At 36.7% G+C, this 21,696-nt stretch overlaps 1 protein-coding gene across 8 annotated transcripts in view; it reads right to left on the bottom strand.

The window, feature by feature from the left end:
- Positions 1-21,696, bottom strand: part of COL19A1 (collagen type XIX alpha 1 chain) — a 187,579-nt gene that overhangs the window by 18,436 nt on the left and 147,447 nt on the right. For all 8 annotated transcript variants that reach the window (XM_048296720.1, XM_048296721.1, XM_048296717.1 and 5 more), the window contains 19 exons: positions 20,654-20,743; positions 20,014-20,058; positions 19,830-19,907; positions 18,925-18,960; positions 18,770-18,823; positions 18,627-18,680; positions 16,335-16,376; positions 15,205-15,258; positions 14,324-14,377; positions 11,236-11,289; positions 10,248-10,301; positions 8,137-8,181; positions 7,467-7,517; positions 7,339-7,383; positions 6,460-6,486; positions 5,467-5,520; positions 2,834-2,878; positions 651-695; positions 480-542 (listed from right to left, as the gene is read on the bottom strand). In XM_048296720.1, coding sequence (XP_048152677.1) covers positions 480-542; positions 651-695; positions 2,834-2,878; positions 5,467-5,520; positions 6,460-6,486; positions 7,339-7,383; positions 7,467-7,517; positions 8,137-8,181; positions 10,248-10,301; positions 11,236-11,289; positions 14,324-14,377; positions 15,205-15,258; positions 16,335-16,376; positions 18,627-18,680; positions 18,770-18,823; positions 18,925-18,960; positions 19,830-19,907; positions 20,014-20,058; positions 20,654-20,743 — 990 coding nt within the window. The remainder of the gene's footprint in view (positions 1-479; positions 543-650; positions 696-2,833; positions 2,879-5,466; positions 5,521-6,459; positions 6,487-7,338; positions 7,384-7,466; positions 7,518-8,136; positions 8,182-10,247; positions 10,302-11,235; positions 11,290-14,323; positions 14,378-15,204; positions 15,259-16,334; positions 16,377-18,626; positions 18,681-18,769; positions 18,824-18,924; positions 18,961-19,829; positions 19,908-20,013; positions 20,059-20,653; positions 20,744-21,696) is intronic.

The following is a 21,696-nucleotide window of genomic DNA, read 5'->3' as shown; positions in this document are numbered from 1 at the left end:
ACATAAAGAGATCAGATTAGACATCTCCTAAGTGAACACTAAATGCCTCAGCTGCAGCATTGCATCACCTGTATACAGAAGAGTCACGAAGTTTATTCAGTCGTGAAGCACACGCTTCTCTATCTAAACTGAAACTGAGAACCTATTCTGTCACCCCATCCTTTACTGACTGTGTTGAGTGTCTGGGTTCATATTCTCCCCCTGGAAAAAGTACAAGAGTAACCTCTATGTCAACAAGATCCAAATGACTTTCATAAGACCTTTAAAAGCAACATCTCGGTTACACTAACTATTAAAACACCACAATACCAGGAATTCTTTTCTGGATGGTTAACATTGAGCTCTGCAGCTCTGTGTGTTCTTCACGCGTTACCTACTCTAACACAAAGCAAGATGTAACGTCCTTTCTTTTGTAACTTCTGCTAAACTAAGACACATCCTTTTGTAACAAAATATATACTCAGTATAAAATTGCTTACTGGTTTTCCTTGTGGCCCTTCTGGACCAGGGAAGCCTATCTCTCCATTAGGTCCTCTTTCACCCTAAGAAAGAAGGAAACACACATATAAATCTGCATGAAAAATCTTGCATTAAGAGTCTGAAATATTTGTTTGCTATCGTAAGGATCCAGAACTCAAATCTGTACTTACAGGTTCTCCTGGCATCCCTGGGGACCCAGGAGATCCTGGCTTTCCCTGCAGAAAGAGAATAGTACAGATTGAAATTATTAGGAAGCCAAATAAAATTTTTCTCTATGTCAAAAATAAGAGAGAATATATATATGTGTGTATATATATATATGAGTGAAATATTCATGCTATTGTTCATTAATGCTTTACAAAAGGAAAGAGAAATATTTTACCAGATTTTTGTCATATTTAATGAACAGGGTCTTGTGTTAAACATTACTTAATTGCTTGGTTTTCTTTACCATTCCTGAATATTGGGACGTTTTTATGAAATTTTCTTTTACAATACCATGATTTCCATCTTGAGAAGCCATAGCCAGATCAAAATTTTTCAATATATATGTAAAATCAAGATTTTTTCCCTCAGGTATTTTCTAGTCCTGATTTTTTTTTTTTAAATATGACTTTACTACTGACTTAATGCCTTCTCCAAATTTTCTTCACACTCTTTCTTGGCCACTTTTATTGTCATTTTATGTTCAGCTTGCCAGAATTCACAATCCCCTCTTATGAAATCCTTTAAATGCTGATTTTAAATGTCTCTTTTCTGTAGGATGCCTTTCTTTGAACAACTTGAATCTACATTTCCTGAAAGTATCCTTAGACCAGATCCTCAGGTGACTTGTACAAGTGAGGGATAAAACCCATCAACACCAGGGACGACTCTGGGAACAGGAGGACTGAGGGCTGGTGCTGAGGAAATGGGCATCAGTGGCAATGCTTGCAGAATCTCAGTGCAAGCTTCCCTGACAACCTCAGTAATCTCAGCAAAACATCAAAGAGAAAATAAGAGGTTTATATTCCTGGATAGGAAAAAGGGTCCACTATTCAATCTAGGGAATAATGACAGGTAAGGAAGACAAATTGTTTTCCAGCAAGATATATGGATATGTCTCAAACTCTTCCTAGAGTACTGAAAAATTTTGTGTCACGTGTCTACTACTTTATTGATTAAAACTCCTCAGCATAAAATGTAAAAGCAAACACTTTATTTCAGGAGAAAATATTTTATTTCAGTGGATTTTATTAGAACTAAATATAATCAACAGAATGGAACTCCATCAGTGAAGAAGGGACCTTATTAAGTGTTTCCTATCCAACTTGAATAGAGAACATCCAATAACTTGGGATATATCCAGTGGGAAATTCATAGGAAATGAACAACTGTGATCATTCTAACCAGCTACAGTGCTATTATTAACAGTGCAAAATCTGTTTCAGAACAACAAACTTTGAAAGTCTTATATTTGCTATAAAACTCAGAGAAATACTTTTCCCCTTTAATGTGCAATTTTTTTAGGAAAACCCAATGAAATTAGGCTATTTAAGATGATGTTCTCTCTTGGAACTCACAGTAAACAGACTAAATCAGTGGCTAATGGAAATGGGAGTGCATAGACACAAACTTCTCTTTATTTCATGAAACACATATTTAGAATTTAAACAGCTCCTGAATGTATTGGTAGCTGCCCAAATTTAATAATAAATCTATTTGCATATAAATAACTCCATATTGCCTCCTGAAATATGGATAAACTTTTTTATTAAACTGTGAATGCAATCTAATATCTTCATTTCCTTTAGGAACACAAATGAATAATTATAATTTCAATTTATCATTAGTTACTTTTTCTTTCACCTACAACAAAGTTTCTTGATGACTTTCAGAAACTTCTCTGAATACCACACGTAAATAGCAGAAAAAGCATTTCCCTAAAGCAAATGTTTGATCGACTCGATATGCAAATCCTTGTGGACTGCAATAACCAATGTTCATAATTTTTCTTTGTGATAGAAATACGCTCAGAAATTTGTGCATGCCCAAGAACACAAAAAACATCTTTATCTATATTAAACAGAGGCAATGAGAAGAATCTCACATTTTTAACTAAGCATATGCAGCTTCAAATTCCAGCTTTATCATGTATTCACGCCACTCACTCTTGTCATTTTAATAATAATATGAACCCTTGCTGCTATTAGAACTCTAATTTCTTTAGGGAAAACTCACAATCTTCATACTTGTGTATAAAGCACAAGCCAAGCACTGGTGCTCCACAATGATTGAGATTGCAGCTCAGCACCTTGCTTGACTGTTTTTTCAGCTTCTAAAAAGCTGAGCTTTCTTTAAAGAATATACATACCGGTGTCCCTGATACTCCTGGTGCGCCGGCTGGTCCACGGTCACCCTGAGGAAAAGATAAATCTATGTTTAAATGACAACAATCAATACAGAAGTTTCTTGGTGGATTCTCATTAAAACATGAGAAAGGATTATTCAGTGAGTTGAAAATGATGACAAGAGCCAGGCTAAATGCTAATATTTATCTGTGCCACTGGCTCATTTTACAGACTTGAGCAAGTAACCAAAATCCTTTGTTTAGGTTCTCTCACATAATGTTTCCCTTTGAGTCTGCTCGAGGCCTCCCTTGAAAAGAGATGGAAAGTCCCTGACTTATCTGTAGTTCTCCAAATAATTGTAATTTGTGGCCATGACAATGACCAAAATTTACACAAAGTAATCCACTTTCATATAAACATTCCCATATTTAAGATGTACTTTTCAAAGAAGTTTTTGCTTTCCTGCTACCCAGTCATCCATTTACTACAAGCCAACGTCCTCTGTTTGCTTGTGCCATGGCCCTTTCAGGGCAAAGGTTCTCGTTATAGCACACAGCCACCTTCATCTATGCTTTAAGCTAGGAGAGTGTTGTTTTTTGGCTGAAAGTGATGAATTACAGGCACAAATTAATCTTTCTCAACAGGACTGGAATCCAAAGCAGACAGACAGAGCTCAACAAGTGGTAAAACTCTACACAGAGGTATTTACCCACTGTTGACATGTTGGTCTGCAACACTCTGCTCTCTTCGTGTAATGCCAGTTAAAAATGTAAGAAAAAAATCAGGCTCCTTGTTTCTTATAAATTTCTTTTTCATGTCAGAAAAGCCCTGGCACTGTTAAAACCGTACGAACGGGGGAATACTTCTCTGAGGTAAGTTTGTTACCTGGAGCAGACTTACTAAAACTCTGATAACAGAGCTAGAGCCACGTTGTGTTGTGCATAAGAGCCCCGGGAAATGTTGGGATTTCTGGCTCCTGTTCTTATGAGTTATGGTGGTTTGTCTCATCCTCATCTTGTTCAGGAGCACAATGATGCTGCTAGGGATTAGAAACACTTAACTCCCCTACACAAAGTGCAACAGATGACAAGTTACATGTCTGACCTCATGTCTGGAGGAAGCAGCTTACAGGATACGCTCAACCTCTCCTGCTCTGGAGGCTGGCAGAAGTCACTCAGTGAGGAATGCAACATGCACCTCTGGAACACTGAGTGGGGAGCACTGAGTGGGGAGCACTGAGTGCCTGCAGCAGGCAGGGCATGTTGTCTGGAGCACTGCCCTCTGCCCCAGTGGTTATTCTGGACTCAGAACATGGGGTGTTTTCCCTGTATGCTGGCTATGACAGTTAAGCTAGAAATTCCTAACACTTCCCTTGAAACTTTTTTTTTCTTTTCAGGGTTATTTTGATCCTTTCAGCAATGTGGCTTGCAGCACAGCTGCACCAAACACTGTCAGCACAGGTGAGGGAAGGGACATTTTATCCAGAGGACACAAAGTTCTTAAGGCAGTTCATGAAATTATCACAGAATTACAGCCAATGTTGTCTGTAGAAGATGGCATTCTGCTACACAGAGGTGCATAATCGCTCTAAATTAAAACCCAGCATGCACTCTACTGCTGGGACTGGCAGGCTCTGAGATACTGTTCACTTATTTGCACCACAAATGTGGAATTTTGACCAAATTTAGTTAAGGAAACTATATTTTTACTTTGGGAGAGGGCCAAACACTCACTTAGCTGGTTTATATGATCTGATCCATTGCTTATTCCCTTTATTTAATTCCTGTTCCCACTTTGTCTCAGTTAGACCTGTAAAACCTCCCTGTGTTTGTTCATTTTGAAATCAGACTAGTCTTTAATTGCTTGTAAATTGTAGACTTCCAGAGCAAGAACCATCTCATGTAATTTAAGCACCTAGTATAGACACCTACCTTAGATCTTGTCACTGACTGAACAAGTAGGAGGAATGCACAGTGATATTGAGTGGGAAACTTTTAATTTACATTTCTTTGTGATGAAAAATAGGTTTCAGTAAAATACTTTTGCATTAAGTCATTTAATAGCATAATTCAAAAAGCTGGAAAATATTTCATTTGCAAAAAAATGTACTCTTTTTTCTTCTTAAATTAGAAGTTATGTGCAAAATTGAACTGTATTTGCTGACAGAAAACGTATTTACAGATTTTTAAGAATTTCTCTGCTAAATGTTTTGTACTTTGCTGTATTTAGAAATGAATACCAAAATATTGACTTTTTTAACCCTTTATGAAAAGCTTATCTTTACATTCATAATCAGCCTCCACAATTAGAAAGCAAAAGGCTGAGAACAAGACAGATGGACGGTAAGCATAAGTTGATATTCAAGAGAGAACAAGAATCATACATAGGAAAATATTAACTATATTACTTTTAAGTATAGTAGTATTCTACCTCCTACACACAATTTTCCTTTGCAGAAAATGAAATTTCATGTTCAGTGAGTATATTATTTACACCCACTCTAAAGCAATAAAGAAAAATATAAATAAGTATGCAAGGGTTTTTCTCACAGAAACATTAACTTACACATGAAAAATAAATCAAACAAGGCTTCAGAAGACATTTAGTTGCAGATAGTGGCCACTAAGAAGTCATAACTTCTTTTTAAGAGTCCTACCTTTTCCCCTGGGAGTCCTTCCAGTCCTGGCAATCCCATTGGTCCTGGGTCTCCCTGTTTTGGGTTTTTTTTTTAATTAAAAGATTGCATCCATTAGAATTTCTTTACTCAAAATGGGGAATGTTGAACAGCAAGCAACAGGAGATTATTTAATTTGAGATCAGTAAAAAAACTAACCAGTTATCAGGTCAACAGATTTTGTTATGCCCTGTTTTACTAATCTGCAAATTAAGCTTTTCCCAGAGGCTCTGTGTGAGTTTGGTTTAATTTTGGTTTAATTTTGATGAAAGATGTAATACAGAAGGCTCTATTCCAGTGCTCTTGCAAGCCAAGGTCACCTCTGAAGCACCTCCAGGCAGTACAGCCCTGGGCTGTAAGCATACACTGTCAATCAGAGAACCAAGCTCCAAGCAATTCTGTGCTCTGTTCCCTAAAAAAAGGTTACTCTGCAGCAAGGGACACACAGGCTGGATCCCTGGATAGGTCTTCAAGTTTTGAAAGAAAGCTGTAAACATGCTCCACTGGAGAAATCAGCTTATCATGTAGAGTGGGGAGGTCCTTTTAATTATTTTTTGAAAGAAAATTGGTAATTTACCATGGACATTTGAACTACAGCCAACAATTCCAGTATTTCAGCAATTCTCAGTTAAATCAAATCATGGCAAATTGCTGTCTGGATTTCCTGAAGTCTCTGACAAATCTCAGTTTTCCCACCTAAACTCTGGTACTTGGTGTTTTCTGAGTAGGAAGTGGATGCTGGCTCAGAATGATGTATTCAGCTTCCAGGCATTATGGTGAAACAAACAAAAAAAAGGCTTTGTGAATTTATTTGAAAACAGATTACTAAACTGTTTTAGAAAACTGTCTCACAACTCCCCATTTTTGCTGTCAGTGCTGAGAGGTTTTGGTTTGGGTTTCCTATTGTCCTTGAGAAGTACCATGCGTCAAACTACTTGGGGAATTCTCTATCAAAACCAAAAAATAGGTACATACCGCTGTTCCAGGATCTCCTTTTGGACCCTGCAAAAAATAAAACCACACAAGTCACAGTTAAAGAAGAACAGTTACACAATAAGATGTCGATTTCAATGACTGAATTATGAATACACTTTGCTAATGCAGTGCATTTGAAATCATGATCAATTCCAGCCCTCTCAGCTGATTAATTTAGTATAAAATCTTAGTAATATTTTGGGGTTTGTTTTACTGTTCCAGAATACAGAGAAAGACAGCTCTGTTGTTTGGTGCCAGCCCATAACTGTGGTTACCAAAGAGACAATCACTTCAAAACAGAACTTGCCTATGATGCTGAAACAGAGGAGAATGTAAATAAGTGCACAGAATCTTTGGCTCCATAGAACCAAAGCAACAGTGTCCAGCTGCAAGGTGCTGCATTTGCAGTGTGAAAGACACCAGCCCTGTATTACACCCACAATATAATTCTTTGTTTTACATATTTTTCTGCACTGTAGCTACATGTAGTGAACCGGTGAAAGAACTCAGACCAGAATTCGTGAGCTTCTCATTTCTGGCACCAAATTTCATCCACTAAAAAACTATACCTTCACAAACTATAAGTAAAATATTACACATTTTTAGATATAAGAATACTTTCACAAGAAGTCCAGTACCAAATTATGTACCATTTCAGTAGTCTTTACTTGCTAGGATGAAATACTTTAATCAAAATAAATAAATAAATAAATTGCTCTCCAAAATGGGCTAAAATGCTTGGCTCATAAAATCACAGACATTGTTACATACCAATTGTATCCTTATTTTTTCAATCTTTCACGAATAAAATCAAAAACTAACCATCCTCTGTTTCTATGTCAATTAGCTACTAGAAATCAGATTTCTGGTAACACTTACTGGAGGTCCTGGTGGACCTGGGTAACTTGCGACACTCACACCTCCCTGTAACAGCAAGTTTAAAAGTTGAGTTGGGCTAAAATTAGGTGGGGATTGAAAAAAAAGCAATTAACATTAAAGAGAAATACCTGCAGTTTATATAAGCTGCTCATTCCATTTCTTTCATTGTAAGGCATACCCTTTAAAGCATAAAAACCAAGTAAGTGTCACTTATGAATTATTAAGGCAGCACTATTGCCCTGTTCAAGTCCAGTACTTCAGCAAACCTGTGGTATCCTTTTTGTTCTCAATTTGTCAAAGATTCCAGATTTCAGAAGAATGTAAGATACACACCAACACAGCTTGGGACTTCTTTTTTTAAAAATATAAACCAAGAAACCTGTAAATGAGTGTATGTCATATTTTGATATTTAATATTATAATTCTCCAGAGTAAATGTTGTGTTAGGTACTATTCCAGTTAATTTGGAGTCCAGTGAACTCCACAGACTTTCTCTAGGTTGCCTGGGTTCTCTGATCTCAGGTATACAAGCTGTCAATTTTACTCTAATAATATTGGATACCAAGATTAACTAATTTGAGCAGATTTCTAAAATGGCTTTAGTGATCTGAATTTACTCAGTGATGAATTGCAAGGAAAAAAAATCGAACACAGAAACCTTTTGAAAAAAGACACTGTTACCTTCCTGCAATATTAATTTTCATTAGATCAACAGTCAGTTCTTTATATTACATTACATTTTACTCAAAAGTATATTGTTCCTAATCTAAATGCAAGATATAAAACAAAATGTCTCACCGGAGGCCCAGGTGGTCCAGGGTTCCCAGGAGAACCTTCACTACCCTAGTACAGCAAGAGATTGATGTAACTCATTTACTGTAACTGGCCACATCTATTCCACACTCAAGCTATGATGACCATAATGACAATAAACAAGAGATACAGTCAATAAGAGCAGGTAATGTCAAGAATAAATTCTCCTGCAATGTTCCTGCTTAAGCTTTAGGGAAGGCATGAATCATTACTTTGCACTAGTTTTTGTTTTGTTTGTTACTTGCTGCTTTATGTGTAACTTCCTTATGGCAAAATAGCAGGGGTAACCTGGGCTCGGAAACATATCATATGTACCAGGAGGGAGAAGAAGAAGAAGAAAAAAAAGAGTTGTTAATATGAATTTCTAAGCAACTGGCAGATAAAAGCTAACATTCATTTTATGCTTTGTATATTATTTTGCAAAAGCCAGTCCTCAGTTGATCATTCATATTCAAATAAAGAAGAACTAAAGTTTCAGAAGTCCAATTTACTTAGAAATATATTGAATATAAATTAGGATTTTTTTTAAGGAATATTCCTTATTAATATCTCTATTATGAATACCTTTTTGTTTTTTACTGTAAGATATTCATCTGTTGTTACCCATATCTCTGGCCTGTTCTGCTGTTGTGAACTGAATTGATTATTTTTCAAAAAGCAGAGCTGCTGAGACTTTTCCCCAGGAGAATCATGGGGTCTGTGAATAGTAGAGAGCTTCAAAGGTTTCAACTTAAGATTTCCCAAACAATCTTTTCAAAATCTCATCACTACAATTCAGATAAATACACTGTATAATTTGGAACAAGTCTGTCAGAATTTTTCACTGACTTCGTTGGATCTTATTAAATGTATGTCAGTGAGACACTAAGTCACAAATTTAAAATTACTAAGGTGTCAAAAATCAAGTTAAATGTTCAATGCCAGTAATTATCTCAGCAGAAAAATACAATTCTTACTAAACATTTATATTAGGATAATTTCCAAATGCCTCTGCTAATGGTTAGAAACTGCCAGCCTCCCAAGAGTGGTTTGGAGAGTTCCATGGGGAATTAAAGTACTATTATGTTAGAAAGCACATTATGTGATCAATTCTCAAGTGCGTCCCAGATGAAGGAAGGAGGAGAAATTTACTGGGGCTATATTTCAATTTACTTCATTACTCTTCAGCCATACGACTTCTGCCCTTTTAGAAGGATGAAACACAAGCTGTAGAGCAGGAGCTTCTCATTCCCACCTGTGTGGGAATTGCGAACTAGGAACTAGCAAAGACTTGTGTTTTGCCTTCAGTTACATAAAAAGGAAATAAGTGGGGCAAATTTTTGTTACTGTGATCAGCAAGGAGACAACTCTCCAAATTTTATGCTGAAATAATTTCAGAGCTTTACAAAATAGTTTTCTTTCTTACTCATACCAAAGTTTTGTAGGGAATTAGGATCCCACACATGGCTGTGGCAGTGCTATTCCTGGAAAATTCCAGAGTACTACTGAGAAAAAAAAAATCTGTATTCTTACACAAAATGTAGAACTTGTCCCAGAAAGTATTTTGCAGCAAATAAAGCTTGTCTCTTCTGTATTGCACTGATCTGAGGTGCCCAAGAAATTAATTTGACCTCTTAGTTATAATGGATAATATCAAGTTCCTGATAAGAGTGCATAAAAGTTTGAAAAAAAGCAGTGCTACAAGAGTGTAAATTAAGTATAAAGGAAGCTTAATAACTAACACCCAATAACTTTCAGTACTTGTGTAATTACTTTTGAGTATAATACTGGTAAAAGAATGAGAAGCACAGCAAGCAGTTGCTAGTCATATTCTATTCCAGAAACATACTTTCACTTTCCTAAACTTTATATAATGTGCTATACCTGACGAAAATTCTCTGCAACTTAAATATACCGCAAGGACTGCACTTCAAGATACAAGCCCATATGCACAGCATTGCTTGGGAAAAGTACTTGTATTGAAACACAAGCAAAAATTTGAAATGCATGCCAAATTCTTGTTACACTCTTGGACTTGTTTAAAAAAGCCCAAAACACACTGTAATGGGATTGCAAAACCTTCACGGACCTCTACCAAGAATTAAAAGAAGGAATACCTTTTCTCCTTTTGCTCCTGCTGGACCCGGATGTCCAGGTCTTCCTGGGACTCCCTGCACAACACGGAATTGTTTATATAAGTTAGGAAGAATGAAACACAGTATTTTTGCAGTGTCACTAAGTTTTTAAAACATGTGCTTTTTGAAGGTCGTGTAAACTTAATTATGCTTCTCCTTCAGGTTTAAATATTTCTCTTCTCTTTGACACAACAGCTGTGTCCTCCTGATAAGTCCTTTGAAGGGTAAAACTTGTGTTTGCTCTTGCATTTTCACCTTGGCAAACTAAATGTGCTGACCCTAACTGGCACATCTTGATACAGCTGAGAATCACGTTTTACTGCTAAATGCCAGTTTATTGGCACATATTCCACATTAAACTTCTTAAATGTGCTACAGTTTTTGAAAGAAGTATTAGTATTGTCATGAAACCTAGGAAAGAATAATGATCACACTAACTAAGGTGATTCCATCCCATATGTAGAAAAGAAAATTTGAAAAAATTTAAAAGAGAACTTTTTCTCAGTAATATCAACAATTTTAATGATATATTTCAGTGTCTTTAAATATGGTCAGCTTCTTCTCATACTTTGTTTTTGAATTGTGAAACTGAGTAATTACTTTGTTTTGGCACCAAGTCTTTTTTTCAGAATGACTAGCTGGAATTATTTTTAGATTTTATTGCTAACATGACTCTAACTTGGGTAAAAATACATAATTCACTGCAAGTTTGCACATTATAAATCATTTAACCTCACAGATTCTTTAGTAATGTCAAAACTTCAAACCTGTTTAAGTTACATAAACTTTGGGTCCAGACAATTATGGTATTTTCAGTAACATCAACACCAGTATAGTTTACTTTACTAGAGCCAGAATGGATAAGATTTTATTATTACTCTCCCAAAGACAAAAGAAAGGACAAGAAACTAGGTAGTTATAGCAACTCCTGCAGAAATAAATTAGATCACAGGTGATGCCAGGCACTTACAGATGGGCCGCTTGGTCCTGGTATACCCGGCAGTCCAGGAGCACCTTGAAGACCCTGGAAATTAAAAGAGCACATGTCTATTTCCTCTCCCACTTATACCTCAAAAATACTTATATTCAGCATGTTTAGCAGTACTATAACTATATTACAGTGCATTTTCTTCTAAAATGTAGACATTATTTTTAGTAATGGTTTAAAAGTTGTCACCCCACCAGGCAGGGAAGAGAATCAGGTTATCCTTTGAACCAGGTTAGAGGCAGCTCCTTGCATGAGTGATAAACACCACTTGTCCTTCAACCTTTCACATTGTTAGCTTATATTTTGTAAATAGTTTTGTCTTTAGTTGTGCAGATAAGAGGAGATGACTAGCTTTTCCTTAGAGACTAATTTTCCATTTTCTTTTACTAAAAGGCTTTTTTTTCTGGTGAGAAGACATTTACTCAGGCTTCTCAATATTACCCAATGCTATCTAAATGAAATGGCGCTTTCTGCCTCATTTTTGGTTTGGCTTTTTTTGATAATTGAACATGACATTTTACATAATGTTTAATGATCTACTTTCCTGCTTGTATTCTGTTTGATTGTCCCAAAATCAATGGACTCTGGTATCCAGTTACTAAACATACAGCTGTGCAACTCACAGAGATGGGATTTGGGAAAATCCTATATGTCACTGAAAGCCTTTCCTCTGCCACGCCAGGCTTAGGTGCAATTTTAGACATGTAAAAGTCATGCACTAACGAGAGCTGATGTTCTTGGTTCTCTCTATAACCCACAAAGAGAAACAGATACTTCCAAGCAATGATTAATTTCATCTGTCCATCCTTTGACAAGAAAAATCCCCTCAGAAAAGGTGTATTTCTCATTTTAAATGCAGTGTTTAAGAAGGAATGGCAAAGGAGGCAGCCTAGAAAATCACAGAAGTCAGCAGCCTGGAAATAGGTGCTCAGAGGGAGAGACTGAGGGAAAAACTTCAGAGAGAAATAAATCAACAAAAATGTAGAGACGGAGAGACATTGATTTTCCTTTTTTGCTCCTGTGCACAGAGGACATTGATCCACCTCTGCAGCTTTTCAGAGTGGCAAGGTAACTGCTAAGGTGCTCTCTGTTCCTTTTGAACTCTTTTACTCTGATGGTACATTTACATGGAAAATTAATATGAAGCCAAAGGAACATTTTCTGTATTCTGGCTACTCATATTAAAAAAAACCTCCTCTGAAAAAAAGAAGTGCTATGAAAATGAAGATAACAAGTTCAGCAAAAGGGTGACTGGAAAGCATATGGAAGTTAACGAGCATATTTCAAAGAGCTTCACGTGGGCTTCTCACACGTTCTTCCCATTTCTTCCCATTCCAACAAAATAATATAAACAAAAGTTTTAAAATTTGTAAAAAAAGTTACTTTTAAAACCTCTTCATACATGTTTCTGAAAAAAAGATCCACTTGCACCCTCATGATGTCATATTCAAAAGCTGCTCTAAAACATCAAAAATATCAGAGCTAAGGCAGCTAACCAGCTCTCAAATGGTGAGGAAATGTGTAAGTAACTGACTTATTAACACAGCATTAATGAAAAACATACAGTGGTTTTTCTCTATACTCCTTTAAAATATCTGCCAGTCATAAACTTGGTCTTACCTTATTATTACCTTCTTAATTCCCTGCAATATCTTATTTGGGTCTCAACTGTTTAATAGTATTTGAATTGTCAAAATTGTTTTGCTAATGCTTCATCCTGCTAGGGTTAACTGGTAGAGGTATCCTATATGGCTCACAAAGCATGTGTTACTTTCCCATTTATTTTTTAAGTAAAATTCTGTATGAGATTTCCTTATGGCTGCCCCATCCTTTTATAGAATATGTTCTGAATTCCATCTCAGGAGGCACTTGCTTCTATAAGAATCAGAGGCATAATAAGCTCTATATATCATGTAAGACCAAAGGAAAAAATAAGCATGATACTTTAGGCTGACAACATGCTAAATTCTGGGGCAAAACAGTAGCAGGAACTGCATCTTTTTTTTCCTCATATAATTTTTTACTTTTGTAAGCCAAGGATCCTGCTGAACACGTTTTTTTTTTTTTAACTAGTCTCTCATGCTACTACTCTTTAAAAATTCTTAAGATATCATGGCCTTAGTGACAAAGAAACGTGAAATTCTTATAAAGAATTGCAAACCCCTCAATCAATACACTCTAAATTACTTTCATATTTTCCAGATTCTGTGTCTTGCAACCAGCACTCCTACATCACGAGAGAGTAGTATGTGTTTAATGCAGTTAAGTATTTCAGAGTTTTGAAGTGTTCACCACATATTTTTTAATGGGCTACTTATTTTAACTCCTCAGTTGGCTAAGACCACTAAGAAATTAATTCATTTATCCAGATTAATTTGCTTAACAGTTTCTGCTCTGGTGATGTTCTTTTTTTTTCTTTTTTTTGCACAGATATTGCTCTTGAAATGTTAACTGCAAATATTTCAATTTAAAATGAAAGCTATAGCAGCTATTTTGGATTTGGCACCACAAGTCATTTGGGTTTTTTCCTTCTCCATAAAGACATAAAAATAACTCCAAGAATGTAATATGAGATGCAAAATACTCTAAATACTTTAAATTCAGCCTATTCAAATATTTTTCAGTTTCTACCTAATAGTAGTTGCTGCTATTACTATTCCCATCAGATTATTTGCTTAATGGAAAGTTTTCAAAAGTGAATTCTAAAGTGGAACCAACAAAATGAAAGCAAATATGTTATAGACATGAAGCATTTTCTGAAAATAGTTGTCATTAGCCTATTTATTGCTCTATCCTATATCCCTAAAAATTAGCATGTAAATGTATGTGAGGCTTTAAAATATACAAATGAGCAAAAATTCGCAGACAAAAATTAAAGGGTGTTATTTAATTGAATAATAACATTTAATCTTTCTGAAAAATCAGAATTGAGGGCTATTTATAGCAATACATGACTATCTCAACAATTTTAAAGAACTAAATAACATTCTGAGCATTTCATTTTCAGTCTAGGTCTTTACTCAGTTCAGGTAAGAAGAATGCAACTGCTGTAGAAATGAAGTAATTTTACCTCATCACCCTTTTCTCCTGCAAGCCCAGGAAATCCACGTTCACCTTTGCTTCCCTATGAAAACATAACATTCAAACAAATACTTCCTATTAGAGAACAATGAATTTCATGCTCTGTAGGGCATTTTATGACCCACATTTAGTATATGCTAGCATGATGCCCTTACAGCCATAGTACCTAAAACAGAAAGCAGAGGCTCAAAATTATCTGAAAGCTTTAAAATATACCTTCCAGCAAGGTGAAATGAAGTGACTGGTTTGTATCTAGGAGGCAAACTAGTCAAAAGGCCTGATGGAGACATTAGCACCAAAGAGCTTAAATGCTTGCTGAAATGGAGAAAGTTCACTTCCATGGAATTAGGCTCAGCGACAGGAGATATCTGTATGCCAAACCATGTGGCTTTTGATCCGATTCCAGTGAAACAGGACTTTGATTGATGTCAGTGATACTTCAAGTCCCAGGGAAATGGCTGCATTACTCCCATGGGAACAGCAAAGGCACAGGGTGGTCCAGCTGTGTTGCACACTTGAGGGAGACATGGGAGGTTTGCCTTTTCACCGCAGGATTCTCGTGTGAGTGACTCACCTAAAATGAGTCTATAGATAGCAACGCACTGCTGGGCAGTCCAATCTGAGCCAGCTTTAATGGAGGCATGACACAGAAAAACTATCCAGGCCTGGGACTCAACTCAGGCTATTTTGCTCACTCAGCCTAGAGAAGAGGCAAACTGACACATGAAGAGGCCTGAAACAAAAATCATTTGAACCTTTAGGCTGCTCAATGCCATAGGGACAAAAAGTCAAGTCTGGTAAAGGGAAGAATCTGACCTTTTGCTTTTAACGAGCAACCAAGCAATGAAAAGTACTCTCCTCAAAACTTACTTTTGGTCCTTCTCTACCAGGAATGCCTGGAGGACCTCTTGTGCCAGGATCGCCCTATGGAGCAGACAGAAAACAAAGTGACAAATAAATATTTTTATGACATTGATCTGATCCATGCAGACTGATCCATACACACTGTTTCCTTCCTGCCTTTCTGACCAGCCCTCAATTTTACCCCAAAACCTTCTCTTCAGTCCTTGCTTTCTTCTAAACCATATATTTGTTCAGGGAGACTTCCTTGTTTTCCTTCCCCCCTCTCACACTCTATATTCGAATCGTGCTAACACGTTTTTAGCTTCGCTTTGGATAGTCCCAGACGCACCTCTGTTTAGGTTCGAGCAGACCATCTTCCTTTTAAGGATTAGGTGGAGATGAAGGCTACTTGCTACTCTCTGCAGCTTTAAATCTACAGTTATTTAAAAGTAAATGACCCCAGCATTGCTGAGAGAAGCATTTGCCAGCTAAATTACAGTCATACAGAAGTACTAACCACAAAACACCAAGAAATGAAGAATGAAGCATAAAGAATCAGCAAGAGAGAGAGCTCTGAAAAGAGCATGTACAGCAGAAAGAGAGTACAATTACAAACAGAAAGAAAGACCTAAAATAAATCAGATTTGGAAATGAGAAAGTCAATAAACCCTAAGTACAAGTATTAATAAAGGGCAGTAGAAATGATGTGTGTGCTTTTCATATTGAAATCCTCCCGAGCACAATTTTCATTTCAGAATATTGGAGAACACTCAAAATTTCATTATTTTTCAAAATAATGTCTTAAGAAATCTAGACTATTTTCCCCATGTGGTATATTACTGAAGTTAATGCTACAAAATAAGGTGGAGAACAGGGCATATTTTTAGCAATTCATACTGTGGACCGGATGTGCTGAATAGGCACTTCCTGGATACTACCTCACATGCTGTTCAAACACTATTTTGCATAATTTCTGTAAAATACATTTTACTGTGTATCTTTAAAAAACAAAACAAAAAATCAACAGAAAAATCACAATACTATTCTAGGCTAGCCCCGTAAATCAAAACTGAACCTATAGAAACTCTCAACTGCACATGTTTGTTTAAAAAGCATGTTTATAGCAAAAAAGGATGTTTAATCTCTGAAAAATTTACCTTCAGTATAGCACCCATGTCTCCCACAAGTGGAAGTGCAACCTGAAATTAAAAAAGGCATCAGCAGATAATGTTTTACTCAGCACTACTAATTCTGATGTTTTCATTGCTTCTAAACTTTATATTGTTACACAAAGAGCTGATTATATATATATATTTGTTGAAGCTATTTTTTAATGAAAACTCGAAAGAAAAAGCAGGTTTTCAGAGACAGTTAAATATCACAGTCTATCCAACCTATCAATTGTAATTCTTCACTACAAATTCAATGAAATTTCTCAAACCCTGACAACAGCATAACTCCTGAACATATTAATATTGTTGGTTTTGTAGCATATCAGCAGCAACTTAATGTTACTGGAATGTCTTGTATTCTCACCAGATTAACGTCAATTGTTTTCCTCCTCCTTTCTCCTAGGCTTTGACTCTACTGTCAACTGTAGCATAAATTCTGGAGATGCCAAAGCTAACTTCAGTAAGTTATCTCAGACACTGGGAATAATACAGCTACAGCAACATGAGCAACATATGTAATATTTTTTCCTGCCTTTAAACATTCATAATTAGTGTGTAACTCCTTGGTGCCACTGCTAAACTGCTACCAATACCAAAGCTGACCCATTTAAAGATCAGTCAGTGGATCTATACTGTACTGAAGCACATACCAGATTTCCAAGACCTGCCATTAAACATATATTTAAAGACTCCCTGTGAAAAACTCATTGTCCCGGTTATCATCAGCTTCATTCACAAACAGACTCTCCAATGACTAATTCTCATTTAATCTGGCAATTGCTAAATCTAAAATCATCCTGGGCATACTATAAAATTAGACATATTCAAAATAAGGTAACTGGTTTTGTTCAGCCTGTTTCAATTCTTTCTATCTTGAAGAAGAAAAATAAAACATAAGCACATTTTTTAGCGTATTCTAAAAACTGCCAGTTAATAACAATGAGTGTCAAATATCAGCTCAAGAGACACACTGCTGAACATAATTAACCAGAAATATGATCAGGAGTACACCATCTACAGGGTGGCATAACCACCTTTGAGAGCATGCTGAGGTGTTTTTTAGGGTGAGACAACACCATCTAGCACAACTTAAGGTCATGGTTATGTAAGGTGTGAAGTTTATCCTCTGCACAGAGGTAAACTGTACACAGACAGGATCACCTGCTCTTAAATCTTGTGACAAGACTTGAAAACAACAACCTGCATGGCCTGACTTTTCACCCTTCTCCTTATGATAGATGGGCTATTACTGTGTCACCTGTTGGTCTTCTGACTGGACTAGAAGCATAATTTCCTCAGTCTCTCCTCTTTTCTAATGTTTTTATTTTAGCTGCTCTATCACTGTATGGCACAGAACCCCAAACCCTCAGTGTGAAAGGGTCCTAACCCCAGATGCAAAGGGCATGCATGTACGAGTGCAAGCGGACAGTCCTCGTGCCACACAGCTCCTCCTCTCTGTGTGTAAGGCAATTCCAGCCTGACTGCAAACACAGTCTGTAGAGCCATAACTCTGTGTGCTCATCTCTGAATAAGTGTATAATATATGCTGGGATTTTGAAAATGTTAAAATGGCCCTAATTCTCCAGATTCACTCCTGCTTGCTACATCTTCATTCAAAAAAATGTTCTTTCCAAAGAGAAGAGTATTTCAAGAGATCAAAATGCCATAATTATGCTGTTTGTGAGTTTTACCATTTAGACCTGTCTGTTTAATAGCAGCATCAAATATTTTACTTACATTTAGTTTACAATGTGCTGTGCCTTCCAGACATATTCTACTTCAGAATTTTAGGTTTTCCTTATTAAGGCCTTTATCCTCATCTCTCTCGAGTTAAATCTTATTGACTTCAGACAGCCTCTGAATTTTGATTATATCTTCAAAAACCAAGCAATCTTTCCCACTCCAATTTCAGAGTTTTATCTACTTACCCAAATCAAATTAAATCACTGAAAATAACTGAGCATGGGAGAGACCTCTCTTTCCAAGTTTGACAATAATCTGCTGAGAGACACTCAGATCCATGATTTTTGATAAGCATTAACTACATGGTAACTAATTCTAAGCATTTTTTCTTGCTTAAAGAAACATCATGAAGACAGGCTCAGTTTTATTGGGGCCAAGGTACATAACATGATGGTTTTCCTGTCTTTCCCAAGGAAATATTTCCACTTTATCTTCATATCACTAGTTCTTCTAGACTTGCTATGCCATCTCACCGCATATAAATTTAAAATATTTTCACTAAAGCAAATACAAAAGCTTTCCCTGTATACATACAGGATCACCTGGAGGGCCTGGTAGTCCTGGCTTTCCATCTCTTCCTGGAGTGCCCTAGAAACAAACGTAAAACTTGATGGCCTTAAATCATTTATGAGGTACACATTATTTTTTTCTTGTATAGATATAAAACTGTCACTTACATTAATTCCAGGAGTACCTGGAGTTCCTGGTAATCCTGGAGGTCCCCTAGGACCCTAAGAGCACAAAAGGTCATTTAGGATATAAGAATACATTTCCTGCAAAATTCTTAAACTAAAGTAACGGTTTTTGTATTAAAGAGAAAATTTTACCCTACCTGCACACCTGCTGATCCAGTTGGACCTATAGGACCCTGTAAGAAAATTCCAAATAATCAGTAATTACACTTTCTGAGATAAGGGAGATGAACTTCATTAAAAAATGCTGAATGTGGGATATTTGTGCAGTTTTCACTTTGAGAAAGGCTTGCTTTAAGGTTTGGCTTTAAATCCAAATCTAATTTTGCCAAAATGAGAGACCTCAAGACTTTGTGAATGCTTATTTTTTAGGCAAGAAATTCCAAAAATTAATGATCTGTGGTGAAACTTGATATTTAGCGAGGAGATTAATAAAAAAATCTAATGAGCAGTTGAATAAAAATTTAGATATAAATGGGCAATTTTTAAAACTCAGATTTAAAAATATTGTAACAAAAAAATTATCTTTAAGGATTATTATTTTAGATTAAGACATTCAAGGTGAATGTCTAGTCACCTTTCACAAACATTTTCTCCTTCTACTGGAGCACTGTCCATAAACTGATTTGTGTCAGCTGATAAGCATTGGTTGACTGAAGAGAGATTGCCTCAGTCACTGGAGTAAAACTCCTGCAATACCATGGACCACCTACTGGCTACACCATCAGCATCAGCAAATTTTTTTACTGGATACTCTGAAGACACTGCAGATGACTTTATTTAAAGGCATTAAAAAGAAAGAACCCTGGGAAACAAGCTGAGTAACTGAAACAGTTATTGCTGTACAAATTATTTACCATGAATGCTTTAGATGTCTGCATCAGCTCCCTTTAATTTAAACTGCACAGCAACCCTTGAGGCAAACTGGGAGTTGGGAGTTGAGCCAGAAGGGAGCTCATGGCTTTTTATTATGCTTTGTTTGCTTATTGCATTTTCTCAGTGATGTACAGCGAGAAGCCCAAATTCCGGGTGTTGGTTTACTTACTGGTGATCCCTGAATGCCTATTCCAGGTGGCCCCATCTCCCCAGGTGCTCCCTGTACACCAGGTAGTCCTCTTTCTCCCTGTGAAAGGTACAAGGCTTTCCATCACAAGAGCTCTGAAAATGTAAACTACAATATTGTCTTTTAAAAAATATTTTTAGAAACAGAAATAATGTTTTTTGCATACCTTTGGCCCCCTTGGACCTGGATTTCCAGGAACACCAGTGGGACCCTAAAAGAAACCCAAAACAAAACACGAAAAAACCAAGAAAAAGCCAAATTATGTTTTGAAATCCAAGACACTAGATGAATTTAATTACCAAAATTAGCCAGCCCTTAGAACTGAACTACGACAAGTTTACATGTCTTCCTTACTAGTGCCAGTGTCACTAGGATCTTGTGGGATTCTTACACTATTTCTAGACTATATTTTAATGCACTTATAATACCACTGTAAAATATATTTCACTTTGAAATTACAGTAAAAAATACTTGCTTTATGGCTTTAAATCGGAAGTGACTAGGTTTAGATTAGGTATTAGAAGAAAGTCTTTACTGTGTGTGGTGAGGCTCTGGAATGGGTTTCTGAGAGATGTTGTGGATGCCCCATCCCTGGAAGTGTTCAAGACCAGGTTGGATGGGGCCTTGAGGAACCTGTTCTAGTAGGAGGTGTCCCTGCCCATAGCAGGGGTTTGGAACTAGACGATCTTTAAGGTATCTTCCAACCCAAAACATTCTATGATTACTTTCATTGCACAGTGAGAATTCTTTCACAGTTGCCCCTGAAGGAAGTAAAGCCAAAAAGTCTTTTCAGATTATGAACTTACTGGTCTTCCAGGCAGACTTGGTCCAGGAGGCCCCATATCACCTTTTGGACCTGGATGACCAGGAGGTCCCATAATTCCACCAGGGTCACCCTACAAAATAAACTTGAATCACTAACTGAAATGTGAGAATTTTCCCCTGTGAAAAAACTCTAGATATTATATATTATCAGGGTTATCACAGAAAGTGCCAGTACTTTGAGAAAATATAGAGAAGAAAAAACCCCTCATATTTTCCTTCAAAAAGTTACAGAATTGGAGACATGGATCATGTAACCATTAATTATAACTAGTATTCTCTTGGTTTCCCACATTTGCAATGCATCTGATCTGCATTTCTTGTTCCCCAGGCTCCTAATACGCAGGTTATCATTAAACCCTGCCAACTAACTCATAGCAACAGCTGAAACAACAGCTGTCTCTCCCCAACTAGCAACCACTAGTGGTAAACCTGGGGTCTTCAGCATATTCCTCTTTACACCTCTGTTCCTTTTTTCAATACATGCAGTGTCACTTGCTCCATATCTCTAAACTCCCGATGCTTACACAGTAAATTTGTGCCTTTTATTATGCTGTCCTCTTGTCTTTTACAGGCTCCTGCAACATTCTTTGTGATTCTTCCGGAATCTGCCACTTCCCATTTTGCAAGATGATTACATTTTTGTGCTTGTTCCAGTTATTTTCTCTGCATTTCTTTCAGCTCACTTCCTCAAACTGGATTTTATTGGTTTCCCTTGTACCCCACAATGTATAAATGCCACAAGCCTCACACAGCTCAGAGCACACCTGTATATCCTCTTTTTTTCTCCTCCTTTACATTCACTATATACACACATAATTTCTAGCTCTTGCTGATGTAGTCGAATTTTAACTAAGGCATTTCTGCACAGCAAAATACAATGTCCTAAAGAGATCCAGCCTTGGCTCACATCTGAGCCAGTGTAGCTGCCCTAGAGCTCTGCCAAGATGAATATGTCTGACTGCAAAGTGGGATTTTACTCATTAGTCTGGGTAGGACATTACACTGAAAGGTTGTTCTGTAGTCA

The sequence above is a fragment of the Corvus hawaiiensis genome, chromosome 3 (genome assembly GCF_020740725.1).
Source record: "Corvus hawaiiensis isolate bCorHaw1 chromosome 3, bCorHaw1.pri.cur, whole genome shotgun sequence".
Classification (NCBI taxonomy): domain Eukaryota; kingdom Metazoa; phylum Chordata; class Aves; order Passeriformes; family Corvidae; genus Corvus; species Corvus hawaiiensis.
Note: the sequence above shows the minus strand (reverse complement) of the source record. Positions and strands in the feature narration are given on the sequence as shown.